This window comes from Cyprinus carpio, chromosome B21, assembly GCF_018340385.1.
Source record: "Cyprinus carpio isolate SPL01 chromosome B21, ASM1834038v1, whole genome shotgun sequence".
Lineage (NCBI taxonomy): Eukaryota > Metazoa > Chordata > Actinopteri > Cypriniformes > Cyprinidae > Cyprinus > Cyprinus carpio.
The window spans coordinates 12,267,129-12,284,336 of record NC_056617.1 but is presented as its reverse complement, the minus strand read 5'-3'; the positions used below and the strand labels follow the sequence as shown (position 1 = coordinate 12,284,336).

At 36.3% G+C, this 17,208-nt stretch overlaps 1 protein-coding gene across 6 annotated transcripts in view; it reads left to right on the top strand.

Moving 5' to 3' along the window:
* The window catches only part of LOC109110213 (RNA binding protein fox-1 homolog 3-like), a 148,660-nt gene that overhangs the window by 115,902 nt on the left and 15,550 nt on the right, over positions 1-17,208 (top strand). For 4 of the 6 annotated variants that reach the window (XM_042747516.1, XM_042747515.1, XM_042747520.1 and 1 more), the window contains 4 exons: positions 7,181-7,234; positions 11,209-11,301; positions 12,254-12,314; positions 12,409-12,462. In XM_042747516.1, the coding sequence (XP_042603450.1) occupies positions 7,181-7,234; positions 11,209-11,301; positions 12,254-12,314; positions 12,409-12,462 (262 nt within the window). The remainder of the gene's footprint in view (positions 1-7,180; positions 7,235-11,208; positions 11,302-12,253; positions 12,315-12,408; positions 12,463-17,208) is intronic. The other 2 variants (XM_042747517.1, XM_042747519.1) reach the window with 2 other exon arrangements.

Sequence of the window (17,208 nt, the reverse complement as noted above, 5' to 3'; positions counted from 1 at the left end):
GCAACTGATGTAATGCTACATTTCTCCAAATCTGTTCTGATGCAGAAGTCAAATTTATAATCAATTTGAACTATTTGCAAAGTAAAGTGGAAGTGTACATAATTTAAAAAGGCAAAATAGCTAAATGTTTCTTGTCTCGCCACGTTCATTATGGATTACACGAATCACATAAATTATTTTTTGATTCAAAATGTGAAATTACACAAAAAAGGTTGAGTACTTTGTATCACAGGATAAATGCTGTTGGTAATTTCTGTCATAAACAGTTGTCAAATATTAAATATTTAGCTACTTCACTGAAAAATAAATAATAATAATTCCTACTCAATATTTTAAATTACATTTACTTGAGAAACAAAATTACTTGTCACGTAATTTTAATTCTTATAAAGTGTGTATATATATATAATATATATTATATATATATATATTATATATATATTATATAATATATATATATATATACCTGGTTCATGGTCTGTTAGATCAGAATAAAAATAGCAAAAATAACAAAGCAAAAGCAAAATAACAAAGCTAATGCTTTTCACGGAACTTACGTAATTACCCATTATACATTGTGATATAGCCTGGTTCATGGTCTGTTAGATCAGATTGCTTTCTCACTACATCCGAACAACTCCAGAGTATGTTTTCAATCGAGCAGAGACCTCCTCGTTCAGGCAATCTCAGACCGATTGTTTTGGTGCAGATCCAAGCGCTATTGCCGTGTTCATATATGCCCAATCGAACCGAACTAAGTGGGGGAAATGCACCAGGTTCCAAAACAATGGGCCAGCTGTGAAAACACCCTTAATTTTGAAGACTTAGTATCTTAAGTTGTTTTGCTTCAAGTATATATGTTTATTTAAGAATGAGTATATATTTGTAATGAAAAACAAGACAAAAATACTGAGTAAGAACATTTTTATATCTGAATATATGAATTACATTAAACGTTCTCTGCATATGATATGGTGAACTTACCTTTAGGGTAAATAAGATGACTACGGGCTGACTAAGTGTACATACACACACACCGCTTCCTTCTTATTTGCTAAAATCATCTCAATCATCTTAATGACCCGTCAGCAGCAGGCTGGCCAGAAAAGCTGCTTTAAACAGCGCTCATTTGTTTGGGCTGGTGTCGGCCGGTGGCTCTGTCAAAAAGATGATGTTAATTACAGCACAGACCGCCATGTAGCCGTATAAATTACATACAACATGGTCTGTGGCCCCTCGCTCGTTTCCCATCATGCTCTGTGATAGCTGGATTATTGTTCTCTGAGGCTGCCAGGTTTGTGTATGCCAAATCAGCACAGTAATTAGCTCGCAGTAATAGTGCATAGGTTGTCCAGAGATATATGATGCAAACTCAATATGGATGCCAAAAACAATATGGACGACTGGGGACATTTATTTAATCACTACTAACCAAGCTGGCATCCTTTCTTACTCAATACTTTGGTCTTGTTTTCCATTATAAATATCTGAATGTTCTAAGACGCATTTGGAAAAGTTTTGCATTATACCACTTTCTCAGCAATGGATCCTCTGCAGTGAATGGGTGCCGTCAGAATGAGATTACAAACAGCTGATAAAAACATCACAATAATCAACAATAAGAAGCAAAGGCTGCATGTTTGAAAGTAACATAATTATCATTAAGACATTTTTAACTTCAGTGCATTACTTCCTGCTAAAATACGAGTCCATAATATTGTTTTCTCAAGTCTGAATGAGGAGAGAAATCTGCACAGATCAAGAACCGTTTCCTTGCCATAACAGTATGAAGCAGTTCTAAACACATATGTGGTTGGATTTTGATGTGAGAGACAAGAGGAGATTGACTTTATGACTGGACAAAACATTATTAATTATAGACTCTATGTATTTATTTATGTGTTATTAATATATATATTTTTTATTATATTTTGGACAGAAGCTAAAGTTAAAAAGCCTTAATGATTAAATTGTTTCTTACAAACACACATCTTTTCTCTTCACAAGACATTGATGGACTGGAGTGGTGTGGATTACTTGTGGATTATTGTGAGGTTTTTATCAGATGTTTCTGACGGCACCCATTCACTCCAGAGGATATGCTACATTTTTTTCAAAATCTGTTCTGAAGAAGAAATTACATCTTGGATGGCCTGAGGGTGACTGCATTTTCAGCAAATTTTAATTTGTTTTCCTTCACAAGTAAAAAGGTTTTACTCAAAAACTCCTTGAAGAAGAAAAACTGAAATATTATTTTTCTATAAACTGTACTCCAGTAATCATTGGTTTATTTACAACTTTAAAAAAATCTTGTTTTACATTGTAATAGAACCAAATGGATCGCACTCTGCTGTAATTGCTTGAAGCACTACAGGGCTTTTGCATGCTGTTAGCATGTTGAAAGTTAGCCACATTTGCATAAGACATCACTGAGGGTAAACAAATGAAATATGGCCATGCAGTAGCCGTGTAAGCCCAACACCTTAAGACGTAATCACGCGCTATAAGCTCCATCTGCCCGCACAGACTCAAGTAAGCCACGCTAATGACTCGATCCCACGCTAACAAAGCTTGGCGGCATTGATTAGCCTCGTGGCTAATGGAGATTTAGCCTGTGGTGAGCATGGCTGAAGGTTTGCCAAGAGAAAGCAGTGCAGCTAATTAGCTGCTTGGCTAACGGAGAGTCAATGAGTGGGGTGTCAGGTTAGCGTCGCAGGCTAAAGCGCTGGAGTCTGGGAGTCGCTAATGAGTGCAGAAGTACTAGGCTCATTATCCGGAGCCGAGTGGTTTATTACTGAGGATGTCCGTACGGAAATGTGAGGTAGGAGAGAGTGTTCCTAGAAGTAAAACCTCTGGCTTTGTGTTAGCTTTAGGGCTGTTTCTTCTTCCCCTCTGCCTGTGGGCCTCAAGGGCTGCTGGGAATTTCTCTCACAGGGGGCCTTACCTTCATCATCGGCTTTCCCGCTGTGCAGACACTATGTTAGCATTCCACCTGCGGCTCTCCACTTTTAAGAGACGGAATTAAAGATCTGCTTAAATCTGACTCCTGTGAGCAGCGAACAAGTCTTCATCGGTATGGAGAGAACACTCGCATTAAAGAAAACCCCACCAATCAGAGCACTTCAAAAGACGCGGAGCTCTGAAACTGCCTTCAATACTGCTTTGGTTTGCAGAATACGACATGAGCTTTTTTGGCAGGGTACTTGGTGCATAATAAGCCAATTCAATTGCTTAATAGGAATTCAGGTTGCAAACAGGTTGGAGAATTGCTATTCGGAATTTATTCACATAACCGTTTTTTTTTTAAAAATAAATTTGACAAATGTGTGTTTTATAGTTTTAATATTTTAGCTTTGATTTTAATATTTAATTTGATTTAGTTTTAATGTTTTATTGATTAATAAAATGTACAAATATTTTAAAAGTTTGATGTTTCATATGCAAACAGATTTATTTTATTTGGTTTATATATTCATCATTTTTATTAAATTAACATTATATGACTTCCCGGAATACACTGCACGTGTTGAATTTCTTTGAATGCTTTTCTGTTAAAATCACACTTTGTAAGCTTCCAGTTTACAGTTTTTTTTCTATAGCAAACTGTGATACTGGCAAGCTGTTGATCACAACCAGTTATATCATAATGTAATAATTTGTCAGACATTTATGCCTTTGACATGTGCTTTTATTCAAAGCAGCTTCAATTGTATTCAGTTGCAGCACAATCCTCTGCAAAACGACTAAGTGCTTCATTCCCTGCAGCGCTGTGCTAAGGTTTTACTGCATGTATGCATGAGAAAACTGCCACCACGGGGGGTAACTGAGCATGCTCAGTAGAGACGACCACTTCCCCAACCATACGCAACTTTCCCACCGAACTAATCAATCTCTATCACTGGTCCATTAGGCCTGGTTAAAACAATTAGCATCTGCGCCACGCTAGCCAGGGAAAACCCCACCATACAACACAGAGATCACGCTGGGGAGTTAATGTGTTTGTGTGTCTCTGATTGAGCCCTCCGCAGAATGTGCATTCATTTGAATAAATTGATAGATTTCAGCCTACAGTTTCACACAGATGCTGATTGGATGAGCAATAAGCCATTGCAGCTGTAGCACAAACAAAAAGAGCATGCACAGAGTCATTCTTGAAATGTTATTGCACTCAGTTTATTTTAGCATCAGCATGCTCTCAGATGTTTCACCTCAAATTCATTTGGAGAAATAAAACTAGAGGCACAAAATTAATTTGGAGAGCAGTTGAGATCATTTGATGAGAAATATTCGAGTTCATATTGTGATCTCTGAAGTTTGATTGCAGATTTTACTATCTTGGGAAATCTGAGCACAGTGTGAGACATTGTTGAGATCTCTACTGAAACTCTAGAGGAGAAATGTGAGATTACTGGAGTCTGTTTGCCTGGAGAAGCAGAAGACTTAATTTCATCAAAGTCTAAGAGGAACAGTTTAAAGAGATCTCATTTTATTCTCATCTGAGAAGCAGGAATCTTATTTTAAAAAATGCATTGACTCTTCTTTTCATCTAACCGCTGTCTAGTAGAAACAACCAAGATTTTAAAGAGATCTTGCGTGATTTTTTTTTTCTTTGTAATTGCAGTGCTGTTAATGAAGATGAAGTCTTCCCGAATCTTTGCTTCTCATGTCTAGCGACTCTTTCCTGACCTCTCCTCTCTCACACAAACAGCTAATTAACATTAGCATGTAGTCTGATTAGCGCTGACCCCTGATTAGAATCAATCCCTTTTTTGTAGTCTGTGTCTGTAGACAACTGCAACACTTTTGATCCTATTAGCACTTCCAGAGTCATCTCTCTCCATCCGGCAGGGCACTCACAGAGGTTTTATTTTCTACCGCAGTGGCCAAATGATGGCGATGCAGCATGCTCGACAGGGTAATTACTTTTAATGAAATAATACGACCATCGCAGGCATCAATTAAAAGCCGCGCTCACTCTGCGCTCATTAGAGGGGTTTGCACTCGTCCCTCATCCCTCCGCTTTCTAACGATCCAAACAGCACGGAAGCTAAATCGAAGATTGGTGAACGTTTCCCCCCTTGGGAGCGATGCCACACAACAAAAACAAGAGAGAGAGAGGAAAAAGGAGCTTGTCATCAGCGAAAAAGACGAGAAAAAAAAAAAAAGCAAACAAGCAAAAAAAAAAAAAAAAAAAAAAAAAACAGACTGTACACACACAGTTCAGTTTATCTTTATAATAATAAAAATTAAATGTGTACATAATTAAATGGCCTGTTTTACCCATTTGTTTCCTCTCTCAGGGACACTCTCAGGCCTCTGATGAGAGCTCAAGCCAGAGACCTCACACCAGAGGCTGCAGATACCTTAAATAATTCACATCACAGACTTCTAATGAAAAACCTCACACAAGAAACCTCACACCGGAGGGGTCACTGCAAAAACATCACATCAGAAAGCTCACGCTGCAGACTTCACATTAGAGACTTCACTCCAGAGACTTCAGACACATCACATTAGAAATTTCACATCACAGATTCAAACAAAACCTCACCTGAGAGACCTCACAGCAAAGACTTCACTCCAAACACATCACATTCAAAACCTCAAACCACAGACAGATATTTTTAAAAACCTCACGCCAGATGCCTCAATGCAAAAACATCATATTAGAAACCTCACACCACAAACTTCTAATAAAAATCTAAAAAAAACTCACCTGAGAGACCTCACCCCAAAGACCTCAATGCGAAAACATCATATTAGAAACCTCACACCACTGAATTCACATGAGAAACCTCACATGATAGACCTCATGCAAGAGACTTCACTCCAGAGACTTCAGATACATTACATTAGAAATTTTACACGACAGACAACTTCTGAAAAAAAAAAAAAAAAAAAGACTCATCTGGTAGACCTCACACCAGAGACTCCATATATATAACATTGGAAACCCCAAACCACAGTCTTCTGAGAAACCTCACTGCAAAAACATCTTATTAGAAAGCCTACACTGCAGACTTCACTTTATAAATCTCATGCTAGAGACCTCACTTCAGATACTCCAGATACATCACATTAGAAACCTCACACAACACAAACTTTGATAAAAAAAAGAAAAGAAAAAAAAACCTCACCTTAGAAACCTCACACCAGAGACATCACTGGAAAAACAACGCATTAGAAACCTCACACCACCGAAACATAAAGAACCTCACAGCAGAGACCTCACTGCAAAAACATCATATTACACACTACAGGCTTCACAGAGACCTCACTGCAAAAACATCATATTACACACTACAGGCTTCACATTGCAAAACCTCACCCCAGAGACTTCTGCTGAGAAAAAAAAAAAAACTTCACCTGACAGACCTCACACCAGAGACCTTACTTCAAAAATATGTTAGAAACCTCAAGCCACAGACTTCTCATGAAAACCTCACCTGACAGACCTCACGCCAGAGACCTCACTTTAAAAATATGGTTAGAAACCTCAAGCCACAGACTTCTCATGAAAACCTCACCTGACAGACCTCACGCCAGAGACCTCACTTTAAAAATATCATGTTAGAAACCTCACGCCACATGACAGACCTCACGCCAGAGACCTCACTTTAAAAATATCATGTTAGAAACCTCACGCCACAGACTTCTCATGAAAACCTCACCTGACAGACCTCATGCCAGCCTGACAGACCCTCACGCCAGAGACCTCACTTTAAAAATATCATGTTAGAAACCTCACGCCACAGACTTCTCATGAAAACCTCACCTGACAGACCTCATGCCAGAGACCTCACTTCAAAAAATATCATGTTAGAAACCACATGCCGCAGTCTTCACATTACATACCTCACGCCAGAGACCTCAGAGTCTGCAGACATTTAATAATGCTGTGGAATGTGATTATAGCCACAGAATTGCAAAAGTTTTTCACAATCTAAACTCAGGAAAAGTTGTTTTATGAAGCCTGCAGTGGGAAGCATCTAACATGTCCTGTGTGTTATGTAATTTCCAGTTTGCCGGATGCGTGATGTTATTATTTCATCCCAGGTTTCGAGCCCCACTTTTCTCATGGACACAGAGGCTCCTAATCGATTTATCTCTCTCTTATGCTCGTCTTCATCTTGCTTTTCTCTCCCTTGCTCTCTGTTTCTCTCGCTCTCCTTTTCTGCAGCAATTTGGGAAGATCTTAGACGTGGAGATTATCTTTAATGAAAGAGGATCAAAGGTATGAATGACGCTTGCTTTCTTCTCCTCTCTATTTGTGTAGCCATGATCTTTCTCGTTCTCTTCTGAACTCTTTATTGGCTTAGAGACGCCGGTTTGATCTTCCTCGACTCAGATTAAAGACTATAAAGTCAAAGAACAAAACAGACACGGCAGTGCACATAATCAGAGTGCTGGTTGTGGATAGAGGTCAGCCGAGGGCTTTACGCTGATCCACTGTTTGTTCAGACGAAAGACAGAATAAAGTACAAACTCCTGTGCTGCTGTTGTTCACCTCAGTGCTTTATGTGTAAAAATAATATTAGTAATGTCAAAGTTAACTATTTTCCATCCAAAACCTATATGTTCTGATATTTTGTAGCACTACTTGCTGGAATGTTAAACATTAAAATGTTTATCTAAAACCTAAGATATGAAATGGAAATAAAAAAAAAAATAAAAAAAAAAATATAAATAAATATAAACTAAAAAACAAACTAAAAAAACAAAAAAAACAACAAAAAAAAAATAAAAATAACACGAAAAAAAAACTAAACTAAACACAACAAAAAAAACAAAATATTAAATTGAACCTAGTGATGTATAAAAGCAGAAAACGAAATGACTAAAAAATTAACTAGGGTGAAATAGAAAAAAAAAAAAATAAATAAATAAATAACAAAAAACAAAAAATAATAAATCAATAAATAAATAACTCAAAATGTTTTTGTTCATTTAGGGTGAAATATAAAAAAAAAACTATAAATATAAACTAGAAATATAAATATTAGGTGAAACCCTAAACTTAATAAAATAAAAATATAAATATTAGGTGAAAAACTTAAAACTAAACAAAGCGCTAAAATTACTAATTAGAAATTACAAAAAAGATAATAAAAATGTACCAAAAATAAAACAAAATAAAACCAAAATAGTAACAAAAAAAAAAAACAAAAAAAAAAAAAAAATAACAAAAAAAAACAAATAAAAAATGAAATCAAATTCAAAATCAAACATAATTCAAAATATTAATAAATCTCTAATAGTGCATAAATAATACTATTTAAAGTCAATTTAAATTGTTAAAATATATCACAAAGTAGCATACTAAATGTAAATTGATTCGCAATACATTTTAATCAATGGTCTCCCCTACAGCTACCTGATTGCACAGTTTCATTATTTAGTGACCCTTAATGTATGTCAGTGTGGTTTTATTGTGACAACTAGCCCCTGTCTCCCCTACAGCTATAAATACTGACTCAAGCTTTAACCCTGTTTTACAAAAAAAGTCGGCATGCATTTTTCATAAACACTCACAGTACAGTTTTATATCTGGGGTCTCTAACAGAAATGCTTTAATATTAACTAATGTTTGCCTTATGAGTAACCTCTCTGACCCCAGACAGAGCATGATTGACAGGTGCGTGCTGAAATTCCTGTCAGCAGTCAGTGTTCCCTATCACCCACGGCTAGATAAGATGAAGATGACAACCATTCACTGCTGCGTGTCCTACAAAGCCCATTACCCATGATGCCTTGCTGTCCCCACCTACAGCGTTGCTGTATAATGAACCAACCGGCCCATTAATAAACAATCTATTCTCTAAGAAGCAGCAATTTGCATTCAATATGTTTGTCCCTTTTGAAAAATGGGCTGTGTTTTGGCCCTCTGTGTAAGCTCATTATTGCGTGATAAACCAGAGCAGATGCAGGCGTGAGAGACGTCCGCGGGACTCATGCGGCCCTCGGTCTATTCCTTTATCTCTCTGACTGATATAAACCCACCCCTCGAGCTGCTAGTAGCTCATCCTGCATTAACCAAACACAGGGGAGCCACTAAAGGGGGAAAGTTAGGACAATTCTAAGGGCCCACACACTTTTGGGGCCTAGAGTCACTGAGTGAGATCAGATGGTAAACTGTTAAATTAGAGATGTCTTCAAGGTCGCCGAAGATATGAATCCGGTCATCAAAAGATTAAATATTTGTGGATTGGAAACAAATGGAAAATTGACAAGCTTTTTGCTGCAACTCTGTGAATGTTTTGCCCGACAGGTCTTCGACCAGTCACGTGACTGAAAATGATGAATTGTAGCCTGTAATGCTCAATACCATTGGTTCGAAGCGCTGTCAATTCTATCTAAAGTATTTTTATCATGCCAGTAAAGCTACTGGAATCTCAATTTACCAGTTACTGATTGCAATGCAGATTTTTTTTTTCAAATATGATACACCTCATCATCACGCTGCAGCTAGCATGAGTAGCCTAACAAAATGCTTTCTCTGTCCAGATTTAATAATAACTGACACTTCAAATCAACATTTAAATATCAGCTTTTACTAAATGTTGTCTTTGATAATGTCTGAAAATATATCAATGAATAACCTGATACAAGTAACGTGCTTTATATCTTAAGTTCTCACTCTGTAGCGAACGGTTTATAAGTATTTATATGTATTTATATATAGGGCTCTACAGCCATCTAGAGGTTACACCCTGATATTGCAGAAGATAAATAGTATATCATTTAGAAATTAATATTAAGTAAAATCCCCTTAAAATAATACAAATATTAAAGAAATATATATATTTTTGAGCTAAAAGCACAAATATATATCCATTCTTATATAACGATGTCTTAATTTAATTGTATAAGCATTTGGGATGTTTAATATTAGGATTTTGTTTAAAGTCCTCCATCCTGCGCGCGCAGACCCACCCTTCAACATCAAGCCCCGCCCCCCTGCATCCCCAGAAGAATATATTCTTGTGACTATAGGTAGGTCTCTTACTAAATACTGATACCTAGTGGTCAAAAGCAATAGCAAAAGTAATAGGTCAGTATTATTAAATTGCAGACAAAGATTTTGGATAACTAGTTTGGCTTGTATCTTTGGTGTGATATGGGTGCAGTAGGGGGCACAACCTAATTTTCTTTCATAGAGCCCAAAATTGCTAGCGGCACACCTGGCCAAACAGCATCCGTCCATCACATGTAGCCCCGCCCTCCCTTCCCCTATTGGACACTCTGTCATCACAGACCAGCTTTCACGCTAAACTGTTGAACCTCTTTTTAAACTCTGGGTATGATATGATATTAAATCAAATAATAAATTATAAACTAACTATATGACTTATATGTCATCCTTTATCTAAAAAAAAAAAGAAAATGTTTAGTAATAAATATTAGTAATAGACAGTATGATAAACTGAACAATTTTTTATATAAATATGTATATATAAATTGTGTATTATATACACACACTTATGAATAGTTTAAAGTATTAAATAAATCAAAGAATATATTTAATGTTTATAAATATTATTTGTTTATAAATAAATTCTATAGTCATTAACAGATTAAAATATTTTAAATATAATATTTTTTCTTTTTTATTTCTATATTTTTATGCAGTTGTTAACCAAAATGAAAATGTTATACTAAATTAATATTAAATTATTATTAATAATTTATATGTGTGTGTATACTCTATTTAAAACCTCTTTAAATATATATATATATGTGTGTGTGTGTGTGTGTGTGTGTGTGTGTGTGTGTGTGTGTGTGTGTGTGTGTGTGTGTCTGTGTGTGTGTGTATAAAATATTAACTATAAAATACATTATATTAAATTGACATTAAATCAATTATTCCTATACATATCACAAATAAAGATATATTTATATTATTTTGAAAATAGTTGCCTAAACTGACTCGGTTTAAAGCTTAACTTTTTTAACTCTGAGAAGGCAGTATTTCTCATGTGACATTCTGAAAGGTTTATAGGTGTGGTATATTATTTGTGTCACTAACATGATCTGAATGAAGCTCTTCACACACAGACTGTGCATCTGTGTTTCTCTGCTGGTGTTTTACTGTAGCGTGTCTCTGTAATCCTCCTGATCATGTTCCTCCTGTCGTGGGCTCCTGCCGCTCTCCAAACCCCTTCAATGCTGTTTCTCTCTCTCCTTCTGTTTCACTCCATACGTCCGCAGGGCTTTGGCTTTGTAACTTTTGAAACGAGCGCAGACGCAGATCGTGCGCGGGAGAAACTAAACGGTACAATCGTAGAAGGACGTAAAATCGAGGTGCTTTCCTTTTCCCCTTCTCTCCGTCCTCCTTTCCTGCTTGCTGACCTCATTTCCTGTCCTCATCCTGAGATTCCAGAGCATCTGCACGATACCTGTCCACATTTGTGCGTGTGTTTGTGACATCTGAAAGCAATATTCTGGGTTAAATATGGCTTATGCTCTAACAACTACAAAAAAAAAAAAAAAGTACATTTCACCCCAAAATCAAAAGAAAGAAAAAAAAGAAACTATATAAATTATATTTGTATACAATACGTTTATACTGTTTTAGGACTGTTTAACATTGTTGCATTGTAACAATTAATTTTATATTCTATGATATTATATTATATTAGATTATATTATATATATATATTATATTTACTATACTACTATGCTGAAAATTGCCCAGAATATTTCTTGAATTTTTATAAATCACTCAGGAAAATTGCCCAGAATATTTCTTGAATTTTTATTGATCTCTGAGAGGAATTTAATCTGCTGGATGTGAAACCAAATATTGAAAATATATAAAGCTGAATTTATGAAAATCTAAAAAAATTTAAACCAAACTATATTTCATATATTCATCACCCTCGACCATTTTTCATTGGGTAAAAATTGTTTAAACCAAACTGTATTTCAGATCATACATCATGCTCAAAGGGTTGTTTATTGCTGTTATTCATGTTATTTTTTATCTATTGTTTGTGTATGTCATCAATTTCAAGCATCTATTAAAAAAAAAAAAAACTGCAAAAGTGAAGCAAAATATCCAACTATAATAACGCATTCTGTAAAGTGTGGTGTGCATGGCTCAGAACAGCCAGAAGAGATGCATTGTGGGTGATTGCAGGAAGAGCAGAGGAATATTACTCACATGCATGTGTGTTTGCATGAGCGGAGTGTTCATATGCATGTGTTTCAGATATATGTTCCTGCAGCACACTCACATCCCTCTCTCTCTCAGGTGAACAATGCCACAGCGAGAGTGATGACGAATAAGAAAGTGATAAACCCGTACACAAACAGTAAGAGCTCTTCTCAGCATACAGCTGTTTAAAGTATCTGACTCTGTGATAGCTGCAGTATCTGTTCAAGAACATCTCTGTCCTGTTTCTGCAGGCTGGAAACTCAATCCGGTGGTAGGAGCTGTTTACGGACCGGAGCTCTATGCAGGTGAGGAGGTTTCTCACTGAAGAAGGTGTTTTACTTCAAAATGAATAATTTCCCCACATCACTCAAATGTAAATTAGCTTCAGTTTGTAGTGTAATAATCATGATGAATTGTCAAGTATTTTTTTGCTCTTTAATTTCAAAAGAAAAAAAAACATTTGCACAAAGCTCATTAGCACACTGGGATTGTGGTTGCCAAGGTGTTGCTATGCAGCTGTTACATGACTAGTTGTTAGGGTGATGAATGGATGGATAGATAGATTGTTGCTATGGCATTGCTATGCATTCTATATAGCTCTCACATTTTACTATAGTATTCTTAGTTAGGTTGTTGCTAGAGTGCTCTGACTGGTTACTAGGGTGTTCTGACTGATTTCTAGATTGTTGTTAGGTTGTTGCTAGGGTAGTGGAAGAATGGACAGATATGTAGTTGGTTGCTAAAGTGTTCTGAATGGTTTCTAGGTTGTACTAGCTGGTTGCTAGGATGATAGATGGATGGATGGATGGATAGATGATAGATAGTTAAATGGTTGTCATGGCATTATTATGCAGTGCCTTGGGTGTTGCTAGAGTGCTCTGACTGGTTACTAGGCTGTTGTTAGGGTGTTGCTAAGGTGGTGGACAGGATGAATGGACAGATAGATAGTTGGTTGCTAAAGTGTTCTGAATGGTTTCTAGGTTGTTCTAGCTGGTTGCTAGGATGATAGATGGATAGATGATAGATAGTTAAATGGTTGTCATGGGTGTTGCTAGGGTGCTATGACTGGTCACTAGGGTGTTCTGACTGATTTTTAGATTGTTGTTAGGGTGTTGCTAGGGTGGTGGATGAATGGACAGATAGATAGTTGGTTGCTATTGTGTTCTGAATGGTTTCCAGGTTGTTCTAGCTGGTTGCTAGGGTGATAGATGGATGGATGGATGGATAGATGATAGATAGTTAAATGGTTGTCATGGGTGTTGCTAGGGTGCTATGACTGGTCACTAGGGTGTTCTGACTGATTTTTAGATTGTTAGGGTGTTGCTGGTAAATTGTTCTGACTGGTTACTAGGGTGTTGCTAGGGTTCTGTGACTGATTACTAGGGTGTTCTGACTGGTTGCTAGGATGATAGATTAATAAATGGTTGTCAAGGCATTGCTATTCAGTTGCTAAAATATTCTGACTGGTTGCTAGGGTGTTTCTAGGGTAATAGATAGAGGAATCAGTCAGATGTTGCAGGTTGAGACACTCACTCACTAGTGCAGAAGTGTGATCAGTAGTGATGTCTGTCATGTATCTACTGTTATTGAGTTCACTGCAGAAGGATTAGTGGTTATGTCCCGTCCGGGCCGATGCGGGGTTAAATGTCTTGCTCAGAGGCGCAGTGCTGATGTCAGTGATTTCCCACTTTATGGAGGTGAAGCGGAGAGCGCTGCGTTTGCACTCCTCAGCCGCCAATCCAGCAGCACCAATAAAACGACTCATGCTAGCGTGATATTAGCCAAACTAGATGCCACGTTGCTTTCCATTCCCAATAAAGGCACAGGCTGTTGAAGGCTGCTGTAATTTATGGCAGTCAGATGGTGGTCGTATCATTAGCGCTGCTAGTTAGCTCTGGGCTCCATTTGATTAGCAGTCACGGATCACATTTCTTTTAAAACTCTTCGGTGGCACAAATGAAGAATTCAGCGCAGAGTAATTGGCTTTAGTTCGCTTCGCACGCTCTGTTTTGAGTTCATTCTGATTTGCCCTCGAGTCTCGATGACTGTAAAAGTCTTTCATAAGGAAAATGAAATGACAGTAGAGCTCAGCAGAGCCATACGCTAACACACACACATAATTCACCAGAACACACAGGGTTACCTACAGATCCAGATAGATAGATAGATAGATAGATAGATAGATAGATAGATAGATAGATAGATAGATAGAATGTATTTATAAATATTTAAAAATATATTTTTGAGTAATTCAGTGACTGATACTTACCTTTTTAATTTTCATTTTTTTACCTTTTGTAAAAAATTAAAAAATTAAAAATTATAAATATATTAATCAGATACATACTTTTTTATTTCTTTTTTTTAAATAATAATAATATATTATAATTATATAGATAGATAGATAGATATTTTGTATTTTTCTTTTGTAATATATTAAATCAAAGGCTTTATATAACACATGTATGGTATTTCTTTTTTTTTAAATTATAATAGCTAGATCGATTTGATATAGATGATATAATTAATATTACATATAAACAACATTACAAAACAACATAAAATATATAGATGATATAATTAATATTACATATTTACATCCTTGTTAAACAGTTTAAGTGATGATGCCAATGAATGCTGAATAAGAGTTTTTAATCAATTTGCATGAAATGAACACTTTGAACTGATTCACAGTAATGAATAAAACTTATTTACTTATTTACAAACTTACTATTTTGCCACTGAAGTTTTATTCACGAGTTGTGAAACTAGTAACATGTACAAATAAATACAAATAAATAAATAAATAGTTCATTATAATCATGCTTTAATTAATAAATAAATATAAAATAAAAAAAAAAATACAAACAAATATATTTATATTTATACTTAAATTAAAGGTCTTTTTTTTTTACATAAAAGAGTATAAATTGAGAGAACAATATAGACGTGTGTGTGAGCATGTGTGTCTCTGTACTATTGATTGACTTTGCGTGTGTGTGTGTGGAGAGAAGAGTCTAGTCACACTTATCAGCTTGTGGGTCTCTGTACTATGGATGGACTTTGCGAGTGTCGTCTAACAGAATGAGAGTGCTGGAGTGAGTGATGTTGCCAGCACTTGTGGTGTTATCGAGCAGCGACACACACACTCACACACAAACACACTCACGGGGGTTTCTCTCTGTTTACTGAGCCATTGCGTTCTGATGAGACGGGGGGAGGATTTTCAGGGTCCATCTCAGATCTCTGCCGTTACGCTCAACCCTTTAAACACTGCGGCTCCTCTCAGGGGTGTGTGTTTCCTCGTCTGCTGCTGAGACACGCTTTATCAGAACTAAACGTCAGCATATGTTCAGCAGCTGGCTGTCAGCCTGCAGCCGCTAACATGCTCAGGAAAGAGTTTCCATCACCCAGAAGAAAATAATGTCGTCATTTACACTCATCCATCCATTCATGCTCATGTCCTTCCAAACAATAATTCATTTATTTGTTAGTTTGTTGTTGTTTAATAAAACTATTTAGTCACCCTTAATCACTTATATGCAAACATAGATATGTTATTGTATATTTAAATAAAATAAATATGCAGTGTCTGCAGTCTTCACTTTTGTGTGTGTGTGTGTGTGTGTGTACGCACATTGTGATGTCACATGCATGTGTTTTATTGAGAGGTGTGTGTATTTTGCAGTATTGTAAGGTGTATGTGTGCTGATGGAAGTCTTCATGGCACCAGATTTCTGGTTCTTCTTTGTTGTTTGCAACCCAAACCTTCCCATGGGCCTTTAGTGATGAGTATGAGGTAATGAGCTCAGAGAGTATAACTCTAGATGAGTCGCTGCGCTGCCGTGATTGCTCTTTGTGTGTTTGGCTCTGCTGGTGGAAACATAGATGCTGAAGATCTTTTCAATGACTTTAATGAAAGAAGAACTTCAGCTCTCATAGTGATAAAGGGGGTTTATTATATCAGGATTTCCTTCAAAGGAAGAATTCCTTTCAGTTCTGTCAGCATTTCTTTATTTGTTTGTTTGTATTTTGGATTCTTTGGACACTTAAAGGTAGGGTAGATGATTTTGGAAAGGCTAGCAATAGAAAGCCAGTTTAGTTTGTATAACTAGAACTATAATATCAGAAGCTGCAAAAACTAAGCATCACTCTTGCACAGTATCAATCCCTGCAAATCACTCTCATGCATAATTGCATAAAAGTTATATTATACAGTATAAATTATATAATAGGTGCAATAAGGTTTAAATGGTTTTATATATCCTCTAAAGCAATCAATCAATACATAATTACACACACACACTGAACGCACACTTTTAAGCTCCTAAAAGCAAATAAAAATCCTCTAAAGCAGTCAATGATGACATGATGTTGATTTTTTTTCAGATCTCTCTAAGCTCTCGTATAGTCCAGTCTGATCCAGTCTGAAGTGTTTTAATGAGTGTAGATGAGCTCTCTCATTGTTTCTTGGCACGTTAAGGAGATAATGAAGCACTTGCTGTTGATTTGATAAATCTGCGTCTATTCCCCCGTGTGTGGATTACTCACTGCAACTCCTCACAATAACCAGCATTAAACAGCTGAGCGGCTGCTTACCAGTCCTGCAGGGCCGGACTAACCATCCCGTCACTGACTCTCTGTGTTTTTATGTCTTTCTCTCTCTTTCTGCTTTTCTGAGATGTTTTTTTCTGGTGTTTTGTGCCACAGCATGTCAGCTGGTTTGATGAATGTGTTTTTATTGAGGCAGTGTAGCCTATCGCCTGCTCATTATCAGCTTCATTTACATATATCACACGACACGGACGCCGGTGCAGCATAAACAGTGAACAGTATTTAATTTCAATGACTGATTCTTGTGTCAGAAAATGTTACATAAAATTATATAATAATTATTTGTTTTAGATTATTTTTATACTCTTGTAGGACCAAAAAAAAAAAAAAAACTTTTGTTTTCTACTTTTGTTGTACAATTCATTGATAAATCGTACATCGTTAACTCGGACAGATTTAGGAAGAATGAAACCATCTTGAAGTCAACTTGGTAAACT